Here is a 15,214-nt window from a genome sequence, read left to right as displayed (position 1 = left end):
TGCTCACTGCTGTCAACACTTCCCATTTTCTGACCAAATAAGGGCCTCAGTATTAGAAAGAACAATCAGAATGTTGTCATAATGTTAACGGATGCTACCTCACTTCCTGGCTGTGGCTTATGCAGCGTGAAACAAAGTGTTTTTGTTAGTTTTGTACGTTTTTTTTAGGACATTTAAAACAGACTTTATTTATTCGGGCTACTTTCGTATTAAGATGTTATTAACGATCTGAAAGGAAATAAGTAAAAGTGAGTCTGCATGGCTGAATGACCCACAGAGCAACCTGACATCAGAATTGATTTTATTACATCAATGTACGGACACAGATTACAGAGTAAAACTCTTGGGTTCAAAGACATTGGCATTGCAGTAGAACACACAATCAATAATAAAACTAAGCAGTATATAAAACAACAATCAGCATTCAACAAGAGTAAAGTAGTAGCCTACTGGTTGAACCAAATGGGGTTGTTGCTGGCCACACATTGAATGAAGACGTTGAATGAATGAATGGTCTTTATTGTCATTAATATAGTACAGGTACCATACAACGAAATTTGGGAGGGGGGGCTCCCCTGGTGCTAGGAAAAAAAAAATAAAAACAAGAAGGGAAAAGAGCTGGTTTACATAAATAAAGGCTATGTACACTATCCACTATACTATACTATACAAATAAAACACTGTGCTGTACTCTATGCTATGCTATACCTATTCTAACATTTCCTATCTCTGAACCTTATGTACCCTAGGGTTGTCATATTGCGCATAGTGTTATTGCACATTCATTTAAAGTGTCGCAGTTTGCAGGTTTGAAATGTTCACAGTTGTGTTTCAGTATTGCACTTGATTTCAATCTAGTAGCTGCCATCAAATTGTCTAGATTATCCTGGGCCTAGAACCTAGGTCTTTGCTGTGTTCAGGGCCTGAATGGCAGGGAGGGAGCGATCTCAAAATAGTCTCCGCAAGTTGCCTGCAAGCTGTCCTCAAGTTGACCTTCCTCGTCATTCCCTCGGTCACATTACCTCCCATTGACAGTACCGTTATCTGAGGGTCCCCAGCCTGACCCGTGCATGCCAATGAGATGAACGCCCGCATTCGGCCAGCAGCGTTACCGTTAATCACGTGACAGCCGTAGTTACGAAAAAGTGAGTTTACAAAAATTGTCACTGCTGCCTTTTGAAGTCCCTCCCATTTTCGGCAAGGAAGCCCATTCCCGCCTTGTTTATGAATAATGACGTGGTAATTCAGCCAATAGCGTGGCGTTGTGACCAATGTCCCGATGATTGACAGTTAAAATGTCGAATCGTCTAACCCTATTTCCGGCGTTCCTCCCTGACAGACCCTCCCTCTCCCCTCCCGGTCCAGACGAGCCCGTCCTCACCGTGTCGCCCTGCGGAGCCCGGAGTCGGCTGATCCACAGAACACTCACAGTGGTTTCCAACAGGAGGTTCGGACGGGGAAGTCCGGGGAACAAACCTGTCCACGCAAATAGACTTGACAATCTCGTCTTTGAATGGAGGCGGACGGTTTCGTGTCCAGACGGAGGAGGATGTCCGTGGACACCCAGGGGGCCGACGGCGGGGGGGTCACTGGCGCAGCAGCCGAGGCAGACATCCGATGGCTCGGCGGCAGGATTCTGGACGCTACGGGGGGATTTGTTGGGGGTCTTTCGCCCATGATGGGCGGAGAACAGGACTTTGCGCCGGTGTTGCTTCGAGCAGCCCCAGAGCCCACGACGACTACCGAGCCCGAAATCGACTATGAGGGTCTCCCCCAAGGTGTCGCTACCAGTACACACATGTCAGCTGGGGCCGTGGCTGGGATCATGGAGCACTGCCTCATGTACCCCATCGACTGTGTCAAGGTAATGCCTCATGAATGAAACTCATAATGCCTCACTCATAAAACCCTGAATGAATGACCCTTCTAGTGCCTACGTACGTACAGAATAGCATTCTTGACACCCAAATCAACATGATCTGGAAAGAGTCAGTGTCAGTAATGTGACCAAACTGAGCTGTTGTTGCCGTAACGAGGCAATGTGTATCATTTTGTATCATTTGATGTTGGCTAATCGTGTAATCCAATATTGCAGCGGTTGATTACATAAATAGTGTAGGCCCCAGCCTCGACCACTAGGACCGTCCCCTGGCTGGAGTACAGCTAACGGGGAGAAGGACACATGTTTGTCCTCAATGACTCTGAATCATTGAAGTTGGCGCCTGTTATGGATCAGTAGTCATAATGATCATGTTTTAATGTCCCTACACTAAAGTTGGTCTTTTGTCGAAGCTACCAGCTTGACTAGTTAGGCAGATCAGACCGGTTTTGACGATTTCTGGGAAACGACATTTAAAACTGTAAAACCATTTTATATGTTGATATCTAACAATAACATTTAGTTCAAAAAACACATCAATCATCATAAACTCGCTCTATCTATCTACCGCTGCTAGCAACATGGACGTAACTTGTAGTTCATGACGTAACATGATGGAATAAGGCTGCGTTCGTAAATTCGCTATGGAAATCCGATCATCACTCATGGAATGCCTCTTGTCCAATCAAATGACCCGTCTCTCTTTATGACGTTGAACCCAGGGTGCGCTCCGGCGCTCTCAGAGCGATTTTGCGAACGCACAAGGAAGGAGAGGCGGGAAATATGGCAACAATGTATTTTAGCTCCATTACTTCTAAAATAGCTACATGTATTTAACTCTTAACGCTTCTCTGAGAACGACAATTACTTAAGTAGCTAACGTTGGTAAAATAAACAAGTAAACGAAGCTGGTTACAGCTGGTAAGGAGCGGGCAGCCCGGTTGAACTGGTCAATGTTTTGAAGACAAGAGGCGCAAGCTGTCATGAAGTGCGTCGCAGCTAGTCTGAAGTGGACAATCACGTTTCACAATCACTTACAGTACAGGCCAAAAGTTTGGACACACCTTCTCATTCAATGCGTTTCCTTTATTTTCATGACTATTTACATTGTAGATTCTCACTGAAGGCATCACAACTATGAATGAACACATGTGGAATGATGTACTTAACAAAAAAGTGTGAAATAACTCTAAATATGTCTTAGATTTTAGATTCCTCAAAGTAGCCACCCTTTGCTTTTTTGTTGTTAATAAAATAAAAAATTGTTGTTGTTAATAAAATATATAATAATAATATTAAATATATATATAATAACATATTATTATTAACACATATTATTATATTTATTATTATTATTATATATTTTATTAACAACAAAAAAGCAAAGGGTGGCTACTTTGAGGAATCTAAAATATAAGACATATGTACAGTTATTTCACACTTTATTGTTAAATACATAATTCCTATGTGTTCATTCATAGTTTTGATGCCTTCAGTGAGAATCTACAATGTACCAAATAGTCATGAAAATAAAGGAAACACATTGAATGAGAAGGTGTGTCCAAACTTTTGGCCTGTACTGTACACTCCTAAACCTTGTGGTATGTACTGTAAATGTTGGTCACGAAGTCTTGGATTCAAGTTGAGTTCTGTTCTTAGATTAGATTCATTGTCCCCATGCCAGGGGGAAATTCATGTTCACACCACTGACTGTACAGTATACATATGATACAACACCATCTAACACAGACAACAAACAGACAGTACTACACATGACAGAGACACAAGTACGCCAGTTGAGGCCCAAATACCCATTTCAGTTCCACGTGCAGCTGACAATATGATGTCTTCATTATGAAAAGTTTGACAGTCGCAGTGAACAGGCAACTATTTCAAGACTGCTGGGTCCTAAATGTACTACCTGACCCCGGAACCTTGTGAGTTTGAACCAGATTTGACAGCTGTCCTCAGTCCTGCTGCTGACCCCACAGCACCTCTAGTCAGACTAGAGGTTGAACTCCTGACTGTATAAAACCGTATAGCATTGCACACTTACACCTATGCTGTAGTGTGTATAGTCTATACTGTGTGCGGAGTAGCAGACCTACGTTTAGCCAGATAGCATCCTCCTATGTGCATCTCCTCTCAGTTCCATGGAGTCAGAGACATTGCCATTAAATAAAAAATGACCCCCGCCAATAAGGGCAACTGGACTCAAGTCTGTTAGAATGAATTCAGTTGATTGTGGTTGAGACGGTTTAAGGAAACAGTTTGAGGAAGCCCCAGATTCCTACAAATCTGAGGTGTGGGGGTCGTTATCGGTTTTGGCGCTGAATACAATGATGAGGGAACGGAAACAGTGAACAGAAACGTTACTGTCTGCAAGCGTTGCTTAACGCATGTCGTATATGCACTGTGGCCTTGCTGCAGAGAATGTGGACACGTTTATCTTTTTACAGAAGAACCTCACAATATAGGAATGGATAGCAGTTATCTAATTGATGTTGCACTTAAAATCCTGAATACTATATAGCCTATACTGAAGTAACGATATGTTTATTTAAAATAGGCTAAGTGCAACTCTTGAATTTGTTTTCCCCCAGATTGTATATGGGCTACCAGCTGTCAAGTCTAAAGTGCACTTTTACTTTTATTTCTTCATCTCCTATACCAGTAGTCAAGGCTAAAAGGCACTTTTACATTTGAAAGTGTTCATTGAATTGTTTTTTTACATTTCAAAATGTTTTTTGTTTATATATATTTTTTATATTATACAATATACCAGTCATATTCTGGAATGTGTCTAAATGTTAAAGTTCCATAAGTATAAGCAAAACAAAGTAAAGTAACAGTTTGTAAATAAATAGTAGTATTTTTTTAAATTGGTGGTGATTTGTGTCAACAGCTTCCTAGGTCAAGGTTTGGCTTTGTTTGGCTCAACGTCCGGCTGTTGAAAGGGACGTTTCACAGTTACGTTCTAGTTTTCTTGTTGCTTCGGTGTGTAGTGTTGCAATTTTAGGAACAGTTTCTCGTCACTTGTACATTTCAAGATCTCTTCCGTGTTTATAAACACCTGCCTCTTCTCTTATCCAGCCAATGAAGATAGGCACTTTATGACCTGGCATTTGAAGTTGCATAACCAGAGGAAAGTGCCACTAAAGGAAAGTGCTACTACTAAAATACTATTTGTATGTCGTGGGGGGTTTTCCCAGTAATATTATTATTAACATTAGTGTTCTGAAATGACAGGTCTCCTTAAAGAGTACCTGTGCTGAAAGAAAAAAATATATAATATTATTCGGCACCGCCAAATTCGATTCCATTGTTTTGAATGAGACCCAATGAGACAATGCACACGGCGTGCGATGCGATATTGTCGCACGACAATATTCAAATCTCCATTAACATTAATTCATTCATTGGTGTGAATTGAGAATTTAATGTTGTCGTGCGACAAAATCGCCGTGCACGCTGTGTGCATTGGCCTTTAGTCGACACTGTGCCAAGACTTCCAACATGGTGCAGTCCTAGATTGGTACATGTTGATGAATAATTTACAAACCCACCATCAATTCAAAGACTAATAATAACGAATGAGACAAATGAGTAAATAAGCAGTTGAACGGCCACAAAGTAGGCCTACAGCTTGCTGTGATGGTGAAAGACACTCATTCCATTCCTCCCTGGACAAGGCTGAATGCTGTTTTTTTAATTCGGGCGAGATGGTCACAAATGGCCATTGTGTGGTATGACAAAGATGGTCACTCTCTCAATAACCACTCTGTCCCTCAGATGACTCACTGTTGCATGGGCTGGGAGCCGGCCGAGCCAGCTAGGCCCCAAGGCCAGAGAGAGAGGACGAGCGTGAGGATGGTGTCTTCCCTGCTTGATGTTATTGTTGGGTGATTGCACTTAACCTGTTGCACTGAATCAAGAGTTTGTTTTTGTGAATGACAGGGTTCCTACGGGTCCTTGAAATCCTTGAAAGTTTGTGAATTTGAGGAAAAAAAATCAAGGCCTTACATTTACATTTTTGGAAAATAGACATGGGTCATTGAAAGTGCATGAATTCCCCTCTCTCTCTCTCTCCAAAAAAAGAAAAGAAAAGGAAGGCAAGAGACCATCTAGTGTTCACACATTCAAGTCTCTCTTTTTCATTGTTGTCTGTGAGCGGATAGTTCCTATTATATAAATTCTCATCTAGTTCTGTCTCAAACTATGCCGTGTTGGGTCCTTGAATTTGAGGGAATTGAGTCTTGAAAGTCCTTGAAAGGTGCTTGAATTTAAAGTGGTTTCAAGTGGTGAGTTGTTTTCATGGTTTAAGTCTGATGGGTTTTGTTGGGGCCATTCAAAACACCCTGACAAACTGTGTACGGCACAGGACTACACAATCCCGGAGACTTTTCAGTTCCGATTTCCCAGAAGTGAGCTAGGGACGGGAATTTCCATCCGTCTTCCTCCTTCCTCGTAGCCAGAGAGGAAGAAAAAGGGCTGTTATGAAAAGTTTGGAGATTGCCCCATCTAGCCTCTCTATTGCGTTTCCCTGACAATGCCCCTCCCCCTCCAGACAGCTGGGTGTGGATCACTGAGTCACTGTGAGCTAGCGTTGTCAGCGCTGGCTGACTAACCGTGACTGGAGACGTGGTTTCTGTATGTGTATGAACATGTTGTTGATATGAATCCATTTTGAAAAACTGTCCATTGTCAGAGGTATTTGATGTCCTTTGTGCCCATAAAAGTTCTCAAGATAACAAAACAGTTCCTGGGAGTTCCTGCGTGACTGACAGAAATACAGCATTCCAGAGGCAGGGTGTATAAATAGAAGTTATAAGTCAAATTGTACTCAGATTGTTTTGTATCTGGTTTACTTTTCTCTTTGTTGGATCAGTAGTTGGCTATGGTACTGCAGACTGGCTGTCAGTGTGTGTGTGAGAAAGTGAGTGAGTGTGTGTGTGTGTGTGTGTGTGTGTGTGTGTGAGAGAGAGGGGGGGAGAGAGGGAGGGAGAGAGGGAGGGAGATAGTGCAAAACAAAGGGTATAGTGCATCTTCTCAGGCATCAAACACGTTTTTTAAATGTAGTAGAGAGTGCAAACTGCTGAGTACTACATTTTAAAAATGTGTTTGATGCCTGAGAAGATGCACTATACCCTTTGTTTTGCACTATTACATTACATTACATGCAAGTGATGCCAGAAATAAATATGCTGCTGCTGTAAGCTGCAAAGTTCATTAAAATATCTATTTTTGAGTGAACAATCATTTTAATTGTCTTTATTTTTAGTTAGCACATGCCTACAACAACAACTAACAACTTCAAGCTAAATTTAGAAGCTGATTTAGAAGATGATAGCTAAATAAGAGCGATTGAGTAATTGTGCGATAAGCTGTAATTTATGATCTGATTAGTCGACTAATCGTTAAAATAATCGGTGACTAATCGACTATGAAAATAATCGTTCTACAACCCAGAAGCAGGACCGGTATCTGCTCCTTTATGCGAAGAGGAACAGAAGGAGCATTGCCAGAGCCCTACAAAATGACCTCCAGAGGGCCAAACTGACCAAACAGACTCCATGAGGGTGGCATGAGGGCCCGACGTCCTCTAGTGGGACTTGTGCTCACAGCCCAGCACCGTGCAGCTCCATTGGCATTTGCCAGAGAACACCAGAATTGGCAGGTTCGCCATCACATGTGACACACGTGAAAGAGCCTGGGGATGCCGTGGCGAACGTTATGCTGTAACTATGCGCAGGGGGCATACAGGCCCAGGACTCGACTATGATACCAGTCCCACAGGCCATTTAGCTCAAGAAATCTAAAATAACTGATGTATTCTCTGCTCCCCTGTCCCTCTCTCCCTCTCTCCTCCACCTCCCTCTCTCCCTCTGCCACCTCCACCACCTCCCTCCCTCCACCACCTCCCTCTCTCCTCCACCTCCCTCCACCAACTCTCCCTCCCCTCCTCCACCTCCCTCCCTCTCTCTCTCCTCCACCTCCCTCTCTCTCTCTCTCCCTCCACCACCTCCCTCCCTCTCTCTCTCTCCTCCACCTCCCTCTCTCTCTCTCTCCCTCCACCACCTCCCTCCCTCTCTCTCCCTCCACCACCTCCCTCCCTCCACCACCTCCCTCTCTCCTCCACCTCCCTCTCTCTCTCCCTCCACCACCAACCTCCCTCTCTCTCCCTCCTCCACCTCCCTCCCTCTCTCTCTCTCCTCCACCTCCCTCTCTCTCTCTCCTCCACCTCCCTCCCTCTCTCTCCCTCCTCCACCACCCTCCCTCTCTCTCTCTCTAGACACGTATGCAGAGTCTGCAGCCAGAGCCCGGGGCGCGTTACCGTAACGTGATGGACGCGCTGCGTCAGATCGTGCGTACAGAGGGGCTGTGGCGGCCCGTCAGGGGGCTGAACGTCATGGCGGTGGGGGCCGGCCCCGCCCACGCCCTCTACTTCGCCTGCTACGAGAAGCTCAAGTTCACCCTCAACGACGTGGTGCACCCCGGAGCCAACAGCCACTTTGCCAACGGTAGAACCGCTGAGATGAACACACGCACACACACACACACACACAGTTTTTATACTTTATTTGGGTTCACAGTAAAGCATTTACATCAAAAAACCCAAACATATCAAGGGTCATACATACAGATATCATGGAAGCAACAACAACAACAACAAAAAAGCACCAACTTCGCCACACACACACACACACACACGCCTTTAGATTCAACTTTTATTGTCATTGGCAGAGTACAAAGTACTAACTAGGACAACGAAATGTAGTTTGGCATCTAACCAGAGAGTGAAAATAGTAGCCTAATGCAAAAGACATGATTATGACCAGTGCATGCTATGACAGTATATGGCATTACAGTGACTGTAAGTAAATTAACATATTTTTTAAAAATGCAGATATGTGATGGATATCAGTATGATATACAGTATATATATACTAGCACCTTTAAGATGTGGTGGAACGGGAGATTGGCAATCATGGATGTGCTGACGTGATGCTATAATGTCAATATGGACCAAAACCTTGAGGAATGTCTCCAGCACCTTGTTGAAACTATGCCACGAAGAACTAAGGCAGTTCTGAAGGCAAAAGAGGGGTTCCAACCCGGTACTAGCAAGGTGTGCCTAATGAAGTGGCCGGTGAGTGTATGTACAGTACAGTACACCTAGACCAAGGTTGCCAACGGTACCGATACTGGTTATCTCCTGGGTTAGGGTGAATTCCTTCTCAATTCCTGAATTCCGTGAATTCAATTCAGTAAGAATTCAGAAGGACATTGATTTTCAAGGACTTTACAAGTACATTAAAAAAATAAATAGAAACATACCACTAACCCCCCCCCCCCCCCTAGTGATCCAACACTAGGCATAGGACACAGAAGCCCACACTCAGAAGCGCACACTCAGAAGCACACACTCAGAAGTGCACATAGTTTTTTAGTAGTCTGTCTCTGTCTCTCTGGGTAACTCACCCTCTGTGGTTTCTCTGGTAGGAATGGCGGGATGTATGGCCACTGTGCTCCACGATGCAGTCATGAACCCAGCTGAAGGTAAGGTGTGTGTGTGTGTGTGTGTGTGTGGCTGTGTGTGGCTGTGTGCGCGCGTGTGTGTGCACGTGTGTGTGCGTGCGTGCGTGTGCCTGCGTGTTATATCAGTCCAGGCCTGAGCACACTGTAGATGTATGCACCCTCTGACTCCCAGCTACAGTATTATAAGTAGTTATCATATCTCAGTATTTTGCCAATGGTAGCAAATTCCCATGACTGTTACCTATGCAAGTCCCCAAATCCACCACCAGGGGGAGCTCTGAGACTGGCTTCTCCATAAGGAGCTGGGCTGGGATGTTTCATGACTCTGTATTCGTCACGGTCAGGATTAGGGGAAGGGAAGCTGGTCTGTGTGTAGTGTGTGTGTGTGTGTGTGTGTGTGTGTGTGTGTAGTGTGTGACCATGACTGTAGTATCGTCTTGCGCAAAATTAAACATCCGCTCCCCTCTCGCACATCTGGCTAGTCTAGTCCCGTCGGTGTTTCTATAGCAACCCCCAGGGGACCGGCCCAGGTGTGGCAGCTGGGTCAGTGGGTCCAGCTGTGCGACTGGTCCACTGGGTCACTCCAGGGGTTTGAGGGCTTTGAAGTCGGTCCACACGAGAGAGAACCGAGTCCTAAAACCCCGGCTGGAACAGACCAAGCCTTGCCCTCTCTCTCTCCCCCCACTGTATATATCTCATTAAAACCTGCCTCGCATCCACATCTGCTTGCATCCACTTCACTGTTGTCTGTGTCTGTGACAAGCTCGCATGATTTGTTTCACTTTACAGTTTGGCTGTATTCGATTCGCCCCCCAATGCTTTTTTTGTGTACATACTTCTGCTCCTGACTAAAGCATCTAAATACCCCCCCCAAAAAAAAACACCAACTACTACCATGTGCTTGGTTTTATTGTGAGTAAACATCTCTGTAAGCATGAGGAGCAGAAAAAAACAGTGAGCAGATATTTCACAGTTTTTCAATCTGGAGACAACATTTGTTTGTGTCTTTTTTATGTCTCTTAATTTTTTTTATCACATTTGTATTCATATTAGTCATTGGTTTTAGCAATAAACATAAACACAATTAACACTTTTCTTTGAAGTTCTTCCATCATTCACAAATGTCTCTCTTTCTCACCCCCTCTTCTCTTGCCCCCCGCCCCCTAGTGGTGAAGCAGAGAATGCAGATGTACAACTCCCCGTACCGCGGCGTGCTGGATTGCATGGGCACGCTGTGGCGTCGCGAGGGCCCCGGGGCCTTCTACCGCAGCTACACCACCCAGCTCACCATGAACGTGCCCTTCCAGGCACTCCACTTCATGACCTACGAGTACCTGCAGGAGCTGCTGAACCCCCACCGCCAGTACAACCCCTCCTCCCACATGGTCTCCGGGGCGCTGGCCGGCGCCCTGGCCGCTGCCGCCACCACGCCGCTGGACGTCTGCAAGACCCTGCTCAACACCCAGGAGGCACTGGCCTCCTCGGTCCACGTCCGGGTGGCGGAGGCCCCCGGGGTGGGGGGGGTAGGGGTAGGGGTGGGGGCGGCCACAGCTGGAGGTGGTGGAGGCGGGGGAGGGCGCCACATCTCGGGGCTGGGGGAGGCCTTCCGGACTGTGTACAGGATGGGCGGGGCGCCGGCGTTCTTCAAGGGCGTCCAGGCCCGGGTGATCTACCAGATGCCCTCCACGGCCATCAGCTGGTCCGTCTACGAGTTCTTCAAGTACGGCCTCACCAAGAGGCAGCACGAAAGGCGGCTGCGCGACCGAGACGGGGACAAGTAGAAACTCTCCTCCCCCCTCTCTCTCTCTCTCTCTCTCTTTCTTTCTGTAAACACCACAGTACCCCCCCGACTCCCAGACCTACTCCAACATCCTACACCAACCCCTGAACCCCCCAGTCCCCTTCCCAGTGGCGTACCGCAAAATCCCGAGGCCCCCCCGCAAGGTGGCGGCGGGGGCCCTTTCGCAACGGAGGTTAAAAAAAACTTGTGTTTTTTAGAGTCCGACAGTGTTTCCTCTATATGCATTTATTCGTGGCGGGCTGCCACGAATACATTTTCTCCGCCACTAATTGATTCAGTCCACTTTATGACCGGAGAACAGAAAAAAATCTGATTGAAGCTAGTTTAGGCCGCTTTCAGACCTACATTTCGTTCCGATTTAGGATGTAGTAAGTTACAATATGTTACAATGTTGCAATTAACCTCGTCGGCGACGCGCTTGCAAAACAGTTTTGTGATTGGTCCGAATTTAGCGGGACATTTGGATTTCTGGAAATCCCTTCCCTCTCTCTTCGCCCGTCGCCCGTCCCTTTAATCCCGTAAGCGTATCCTAATCGAAAATGCAACATCATCAGCGACGACCTTGGGTTCTTGCATTTACTGCTGTTCTCTGGTTCATGTTCTTATACCAGTGCTCACTATAGAGTATTTTAAATGAACATTCGTAATGTAGTCTAGTCTCTGATGTTCATGGTCAACTAAATCAGGCTATTTTGTGAAACAAATAATGTTCCCGAGCAGCCTCGCATCTAACGCTAGCTTCCAACTATTGATAGCATAAACGTTGGTAAATGTCACAAACGACACAGTATTGGCAGGGGGAAAGAAGGGGAGTCGAATTTTTATTGACAACGGATTTACATGCTGGAAAAACATGCAGCTAAAATTCAGGGAACATTTGGACAATAAGAGACACAACGGAGCTGTGGTCGCGTGGTCTAATTACAGGGCAATATGCGCGGGGCAAAAATAATCTATTGCCTCCCAAATCACCACGAACGGAACGGCGGAGGTACGGGTAAACAGGGCACTTTTTTTTATTATGTTGCCACCCTTTTTCGGTGAATTTACGCGTTTGTATTGAGCGCCAGTGCGTGTTGCATACGCTACGCGCGCGGAAAAAGAACACTCCGCCACTAATGTGAAAAATCCTGGAGGAAACACTGTCCGATGCATTATTGACGTTGCGAAATTTCGCAATATGCACTCTACATTCTAAATGCTTGACTTAGCAAAAGGTACAAACAAGTGAGAGCAATGAGAGGGGGTGCTAGCAACCAATGTTAGGGGGCCCCCTAGTGGCTGGGGCCCCCCCGCGGTGCGTCGCTTGCGGGCCCGTCCGCTACGCCACTGCCCCTTCCCACACAACTGAGAAACCCCCCATCTCCCCTCTCCCCAATAACCCAGTATATATAGACATGGCACTTTAATAATAAAAAAAAATTATTTATCTGTATGACCAGCTATCACCACCAGAGCATTCCCCTTCCTCCCACTAGATGCGAGGTGGGGGGGGGGGGGGGGGGGGGTTACTGAATTCATCACTAAGAGCGTCTGTACACACTACTGGACTCTACTACTAGACTGCACTGCGATCTTCCCACAGAGTGTGAAGGAGTGTGTTCAAAGTCCTGGGTCCGTCTCTGAATCAGGAATTCAATTCCGCTGAGAAAATTGTTTAAAGTTTCGATACTGTCGACTGTGTTTGAAGAAAGAGGACTTGCCTTTTCATCTATGATATCGACATGGCTTGTGTTAACTTATCTCCCTGTATGTATGTATACATTGGGTAACTGGGAAATCTGTCGATGTGAAAAATACCCGCATTTGACTCTATTGAGGCAGTTGTACTGACCGAATAAGGTGTGTGTGGGCACATGTCACACAGTAACTTGGTAGATGGTATGTCACTGGCTACTGACACTGGAGGCATTACAGATGATGCCTTAGCTGAGCAGAAATGTTTTCAATTTCACGGCTTTCTAGCACTTAGAGTAACGCCTACAGCAGCTCCTAGTTACTTAGAGTAACTCAAAGTACCGTTTACATGGCCTTCAAGACAGCCGCCATGAATCCAACGCACAACGACAGAAGCGAAGTCCTTACAGACCGAGCGTCATTTCTTAAGCCATATTACAGAAAAAAAACGTCTACATAGATATTATCATAGATGACCTCACTCTCTCTACAAGACTGTGTGTGTGTGTGTGTGTGTGTGTGTGTGTGTGTGTGTGTGTGTGTGTGTGTGTGTGTGTGTGTGTGTGTGTGTGTGTGTGTGTGTGTGTGTGTGTGTGTGTGTGTGTGTGTGTGTGTGTGTGTGTTGGAACCAACCTGATAGAGGATTATGAATCTTAATATTGCATTACTACTTAACACCAAGGACCGCACCCTTGTGTTTGTAGGAAACATAACACAGGACACACTCACTCATCTGAAACCAGGCGGCGAAGTAGAAGACCGAGTACAGTAGGCGCAAGAGAAACAGAAATGTCAGTCACCGCACGAAGACTAGTCGTGAGCTTAGAATGATAAGGTTCTATCTCCGTTTAGGGTAGTTCAGAGATATTGAGTGTCAAAGTTTTTACATTCCATTATGTTTTGTGAGATGGAACCTTTGTATTTTATGAATTACTAACTCAAAAATGTCAACATTTTAAAAATAACACCACACAGGCATTAATAAACACCTAATGGATCAGATTATGTAAAAAACTAAATTTTGACCCAAAATTGAGATAGAACCTTATAATTCTAACGTCACGTAGTGTTGTTGCCCTACGTCATGTTGTCAGACTGGAAACCAAAGACTGAAGGTCCTAAGGATGGGAGGGTTGGGGGAGTGGCAGACGTGAGAGGAGGTGTATTATTGCGAGATGGTGTATTATTTGTGAATTGTAAATAAAGTTGTAGAGGCAGCGCCTCGCAGAAGCAGGGTCTTCTCTTGGTGCTCTCTCTCTCCCATGAGCTCAGAAATGAAGGAAACGTGTCTGTCTCTTCTTTCTACCTGACCGTTGGAAAATGTTGAATGAATGTGCTTTACCCTTTGAACTCCTTTTGTTTTGTTCTGCCACAGTCTTAATATTTCCGATCGTTACACATATAGCTTTAGATTTGGAAGAATATGAGTTGTAGGCTGCTTACTTCTGTTTATCAGAGACTTCTGTTTATCATAACCAACGTACTAAAGAACCTATTGGTCAATTTAGTTGTTATAGTCATAGTAGACTGTAGTAAGTAATAAGCAGGGTTCCTACAAGTTTCAACAAGTCAAATTTAAGACCTTTTTAGCCCTTTTTTTGACCTCTTTAAATAAAATGTTGGACCTATTCACGACACCATATGATAGCTTTTTGTTATCCTCGAGGTGATGAAATTAGGGATTTCACTGCCATGCAGACAAAAAAGGAAGCAAATTGTCATTTTTTAAAATGTCTGCGTAATAGATGTGGTTGGACTGATTTCCTTGCCGGATCTCATTTTTAAGACCTAGCACCTCATTTTTAGACCGAATTACTGAAATTCAAGACCTTTTTAGGCCTTCGGGTTTTGTTTGGTGGATTTTAGACGGCTTTTTAAGACCAGCGCGGGAACCCTGAATAAGGAATTTTGCTACGAATGTCATTGCTTGACCACGTCAGCTAAATCACAATCAAGGATATGTTATTTAATATGTTATTTGCTGATGCAGTGCCACATCTTACCCCTGGAACACACCGCCACTGTCTACCTCAGCAGCGTGTGCGTGGCAGAACTGCTGCGGCTCTAACTGCGGAGCTGCTACTGCCAGCCCTGTCTTTCTACATTGAGCTTGCCCTTGATAACGGCCATCAATAATATAACATTTCATTTCACTTCATTATAAATTGTTCTGGGTTCAGTCTCTGCTGTCATCCATCCTTAATGAGCGGTTGGAAAAGTGAACCGGTTATAAGCAGAAAGCAGTCACGTCGTTTTTGTTTACCCTCTTTCAGAGCCAGAGTACTTAAATACCTCAGCAACACCTACTATAGTATAAT

The 15,214-nt window shown here is 45.1% G+C and overlaps 1 protein-coding gene across 1 annotated transcript; it reads left to right on the top strand.

Annotated features, from left to right (window-relative positions):
* Positions 1-1,513: 1,513 nt before the first annotated feature.
* Positions 1,514-14,066, top strand: LOC308151247 (mitoferrin-2-like; the record flags this gene model as incomplete). Its single annotated transcript, XM_080524078.1, has 4 exons — positions 1,514-1,864; positions 8,172-8,400; positions 9,383-9,439; positions 10,586-14,066. 4 exons carry the CDS (start codon positions 1,514-1,516, stop codon positions 11,197-11,199), a joined length of 1,251 nt encoding a protein of 416 aa, XP_080380204.1. The 3' UTR covers positions 11,200-14,066.
* Positions 14,067-15,214: the final 1,148 nt, after the last annotated feature.

The sequence above is a fragment of the Nansenia antarctica genome, assembly GCF_963989245.1.
Source record: "Nansenia antarctica genome assembly, chromosome: 2".
NCBI lineage: Eukaryota > Metazoa > Chordata > Actinopteri > Argentiniformes > Microstomatidae > Nansenia > Nansenia antarctica.
Note: the sequence above shows the minus strand (reverse complement) of the source record. Positions and strands in the feature narration are given on the sequence as shown.